General features: G+C 44.1%; 1 protein-coding gene across 1 annotated transcript; it reads left to right on the forward strand.

Annotated features, from left to right (window-relative positions):
• Window positions 1-3,244: 3,244 nt before the first annotated feature.
• On the forward strand, window positions 3,245-4,756 carry LOC106741170. Its single transcript, XM_014612885.1, has 5 exons — window positions 3,245-3,301; window positions 3,530-3,738; window positions 3,905-4,104; window positions 4,193-4,341; window positions 4,418-4,756. Exons 1-5 carry the CDS (start codon window positions 3,275-3,277, stop codon window positions 4,535-4,537), a joined length of 705 nt encoding a protein of 234 aa, XP_014468371.1. The 5' UTR covers window positions 3,245-3,274; the 3' UTR covers window positions 4,538-4,756.
• Window positions 4,757-5,105: the final 349 nt, after the last annotated feature.

A 5,105-nucleotide genomic window follows, 5' to 3' on the forward strand; every position in this document is an offset into this window, starting at 1 on the left:
TATCGCGCGCGCGTCTCGCATTCTTCGCCCGTTACATACGCGCCCGCCGAGAAACTTCCTTAATGCGGTCATACTTCCTTTTACCTCCTCGCTGCCGGGGAGAGATTCGTAAAAGGAAGATCGCGCGGATGGAGGAAGGCGGGCTCGAGACGACTCGAGCTCACGAAAGGTAATGCTCGTTCTTCGGCCGCGGGAATAAATATCCCCCTTTTCTGGCGCGGCCTCTCGATACCGCCGTGTGCATCGCGGGATATTCATATTTCCGCGCTCGTTAGCCGTGCCAGGCCGCGGGAAATTCCGTTCACGAGCTATTCGCGCGAGATATACGCGAGTATCATTATTATGTCGCGCTTTTATACCGAGAACGACCGCGACACGGAACGGGCGGCGCGCGTCTCATTTTACGCAATCTCTCACTTTATCGCTCAATTACCGGGGGAGTTCCGGCGGAGAATTTGCACGGATCGTCGGCGGCACCGTGCAAGTTCGTGAGACGCGTTTCACGTTTCGGCCGGGGTTCGTCGTTCGTTCGTTCGTGTTTCTCTTCCTTTTTTTTTCCGAGAGGGAGAAAAAGACGCGGCGACGTTTGAAAAATCGGCCGGCATTGAAAAGAAAACGGCGCTCCTCGGGGTTCTCGAGTCTGCTTTGCACCTGAATGATCCAATTTCGTGGTGAGTGGTGTTTTACGGTGCCGTTCGCGAGAAAACACGGCACCACACCGGTATGAGGCCCACCCCGTGGTGTTGTTGCGCGACACGCTCCTTTGCAAGTGAATAGAAAAGCACGGCGATGCGCGCGACGCTCTCGAGAGGGTCGAAATTATCCCGACCCTCCCCTCCCCCCCCCCCCNCCCCCGGGGCAGAACGGCGTTGACTTTTTTCCACGTTTCCTCATGGTGAATCAGCCGTGCGAGCGCGGGGTCTTGCGGCTCTCGTCACAACAATGCAATTATACGCCTGCGAGATTGCAGTGAGATTTCGGGGCGAGAGATCACGTTCGATTTCGGGGGTGTCCGCGTAAACGAGCCGTTTACAGGCTCTCGCTTCTTTTCAGCGTCCGACTTTCCGACTTACGACGCTCCTGCGAGGCGTTCACATTTTTACGGGAGCTTAAATGCCGGGGGAATATGCTCACGACGGGTCCGTTTTGTAACGGCGGATTGCGATGACGATAATAATTCGATTCCCGCGAATGTCGCTCTCTCGAGTATTTCATCGCATTGAATAAGTTATATTATACAAATTGTTTACACTTTTATGTTATGCAATTATCTAAACGATTAAAGATTGCATAATAAAATCATTTTATATAAATATAAAACGTTCAAAAAAGACAATGATAATAAAGACAATTATATTATGAAAAATCCGCGACCGAGCAAGAATTGCACACTGACGCGATGTCTGAGAAACGTTTCGCGATTTGTTAAACGCTCCGCGCTTATATTCTATTGTTCGTTCAAAAAGCGAGTGAACACGTGGTCGAGGGGCTATTAAGCGCGATGGGAGTCCGTATTGTGTCGCGAGAGGGAGAAACGTGTAGAGCATAACGTCGTGGTAGCTACAAAGTGCGTTTTCGGGATGAGCGTCGGGATAGTACAAATGCCGTGTTCATTTTTCAGTAGCCGCGTGAGCCTGCTGGACCATTTTTCAAAGGGGAGATTATCCAAGCCGGAGTGTCCCCCCCCCCCCCCCCCCNAGACAGGAGACGATGTTATCGTCCCTTAAAGGATGAATTTAATCGATAAGGATCTGCAATTAAACGCTCGCCGTTTTGTCGTGACGGTCGGAATTAAATTTGTAATGTGATTATAAGCGAAAGCAAATTATATACAAGGAAATAATTAAAATAAGTAATATAATAATGGAAAAATACTCCCCAAATAACGTTTCATCCGTATATAACGGAACTGAAAAATAATTAAGCGATTCGTCTCAAATTAAGGCTCAGGAGTAGTCGCTGTGATTGTTCTTGTTTAATGACGTCAGAAGCGAGAAAATACATGCCAACATTTCTTACGTTACACTTTCAAAGCGACCAGCGATTCCGGAGCCTTAAAATGATCCTTTACGTAACGATGTTCCTATCTGAAGTTTCCTCTTCTCTCGAGAGCGATATATCGCGTTGTCTTACGTCTCACGTTTTTCTTCACCGTATGCACAATCTAAATTTATATAAGTGAAAATGTAACGTGGAGAACCTTCCGGTAGAACGACGAAGGGAAACGACCTCGAGTACGTCCTGCGAACCAGGAATATGTCTGAACATGACGTGGCGAGATCGTACGGCGCGTGATCGGTGGAAATAAAAAATATACCGAACATTTCCAACCTCTGGATGGCACGTAATCCGTTCTACGTTTTCCGCACAAGTCGCGGGCTCTACCTCTGACATGGATTTATCCGCGAGAATTTTCAATCGCCGTAGGAAGATGTGCTCACGCGTTCTATCATAAGTGTATCCTTCACGATACGTCGCTCGAAATCGTTTCCGAATGTAACCGTTTCGCCTCTTTAGGAACCTCCGTGTAGGATATGCACTCGTCCTACCCCGCCAGCTGTTTCCGATCCGCGCGTTTTGGGAAGTCGTTACCGATCGTACGTCACGAGGCGACGAGAATACTGCGATCTGAGGAGATGCAACGCGAAAGTCGGCACGAGTCCGAGGTCTGAATTCGATTCGCGCTCCTACAATGTCCATCGTCTCGTGAACAAGATTCAAGAACTGAACAGAAATGTTCAAAATCTCGAAAAATCGAAATATGATCAAGCGGTAATTTATTGATACACAATAAACAATTTTGTGTAAATAACAGTCTGCTGAAGTTGTTTTTGTTACATCAACGTAGGAATATGTCACAAATATACAAATACATGTTAAATGAACATACTTATCTTTATAAAATAACACAAAAATTTCCGTTTTTCACACAAAATCTTTTACTATGTAATGAATGGATGGATATACTAAAAAAAAACGGTAATATAGCTGTGGCAAATTTTAATTTTATACATATAACACTTCTATAAAAATTTAGGAAGAAGTTGAACAAAAGCACACATTGGAGCAACCAACGTTGGTGGATACTGATAAAACCGATCTAAAAGATGCTTACGATGCGGCGGAAAATTGTTTGTTAGATATAGAAAAGATCAAGACATTTCTGGCGGACCAGAGCTCCTGGTGGAAAATGCTGAGAGAGCAATCGGTTAATTGTTGTCAGGAAAAGTCGCCGCATCTTCACGGGATTTTGAACGGATCATCAGTTACTTTGATGTTGTACGAAGAAGGAACCGACGAAGTACAATTTATCTCAATGTTCTGTTCATTCGGAAGCTCAATTAATTAAAAATCTAATTTAATATAATTTAATGCAAAATTAAATTTCAATTCGAACTTAAAATCAAATAAAATCTAGTCAATAATACAGATTTGTAGGTTGATGTGTTTAATAAAAAACCGTGATAATTTAATGATAATGATAATTTCGGAGAATAGGGAGGAGAAATTAATGTAATTTCCTTGATAGATACCGCATCGTTCCACGTCCTCACCAAGAAAAGAGACCAATATCGCCCATTTCAGCTTCCAAAACTCTCGAATTTCAACGAAAGAACGGACGAGGGAAGCGAAATGTAGGGAGCGATGCAAGAACGGTCCTTGGCAGAAACGCACGGAGGAGTACACGGTTCCGTGTTACAGCATTGATATGAAATCGACGTTGATCGAGGTTGGAAGGTAAATCTCCTGTCTCCTGAGAATTTCTCCGCGATTCTCTTCCTCAAATCTATCATTCCCTAAACGACGTTTCATATCGATATATTCGTAGAAACGTTCGTTAAAATTTGTCACGTAGGAAAATATGTTTGATATTACATCTCGAGAAGGATAATTTCTTTCCTAGCAGCGAGAAGTACGATCCGACTCAACGATACGTTGAAACCGCCACTAGAAGCAAACAAAATGCCGTTGCTTCTGACATTTGGACGGAGGCGCAGGAAGACAGAAGCGACGAACAAAAAGCGCCGGATCAGTCATACAGATCGAAAGAGATGCGAGACAAATCACAAGAGAGGAAAGAGAAAAGGACCGAGAGGTCGAATGGTAAAATGTGATCGCGCGATCGTCGTTAAATGAATAAATATAAATGCATTAAGTTAAGTCGAAATCACATTCGAGACGTGGTTTTCAGTTACGCCATCGAAAGAAGTACGGCACGGCCAAAACGCGGAGACGATGTGTGAAGACACGTCAAGGCCCCGAGAAACGTTCAATAGCGAGAATACCGGAAACACGAAACACATCACCGCGGATTTCACGTCGAACGTAGACCTGAACTCGGCATGTCAGATTTGTGTCATTCGCGAATTTCTTTCCCCGATATCCGCCAATTATTATTATTTTCTTCTGCTTTCAGGAGTTACCGTCCGGAAGCACGACGAGTCATAAACCACGAACGAAAATGGTCACCGAGAAAATCATTTACCGCGTCCAAAAGTCCCCAGCGAGAGTTTCCAAGAGCAGAAGCAGAGACTGACATGTTCGCTCAGAGCATTTTTCAAGGATACCTTTCGCACATAGAAAAAAGTGCCAGATTCAAATAAACAACCACCTCAATACTCTCCTTAACAAATTTTGCACATGGACAAGCAAATTTACTTTAATTAAGTAAATTTTACTTAGACCAAGTAAACACTACTCGAATGTAGAAAAAAGTACTATATTCGAGCAATGTCTACCTAATCCAAGCCAAAATCTGCCGAGGAACACTGTAGTAACTACTTACTTAAATCTAGCACTTATTTTCTGCACAGATATTTGAAAAGTGTGATCCGGAGACATAGTCAATATTTAAAAATACACATATAAACATCACACCGTGTGACTAATTATTTCTTGTCTCATACGTTTCACACGGTTGGCCCACATGCACATATCGATTAGACCCATCGAGTTTCACGGCGTTCAACTTTCCACGTTTTTCTTATCGCGGCTCGTCGGTCGTATATTTTTACGCAGCCTCTTCACCGTAACCGAAATACTTCATAATTTCGGAGGCGTATCACGGGGTTCTTAATTTTTTCAGGGATTTCTGGAAGGGATTC

Source organism: Dinoponera quadriceps, unplaced genomic scaffold (genome assembly GCF_001313825.1).
Source record: "Dinoponera quadriceps isolate SergipeBrazil2010 unplaced genomic scaffold, ASM131382v1 scaffold71, whole genome shotgun sequence".
Lineage (NCBI taxonomy): Eukaryota > Metazoa > Arthropoda > Insecta > Hymenoptera > Formicidae > Dinoponera > Dinoponera quadriceps.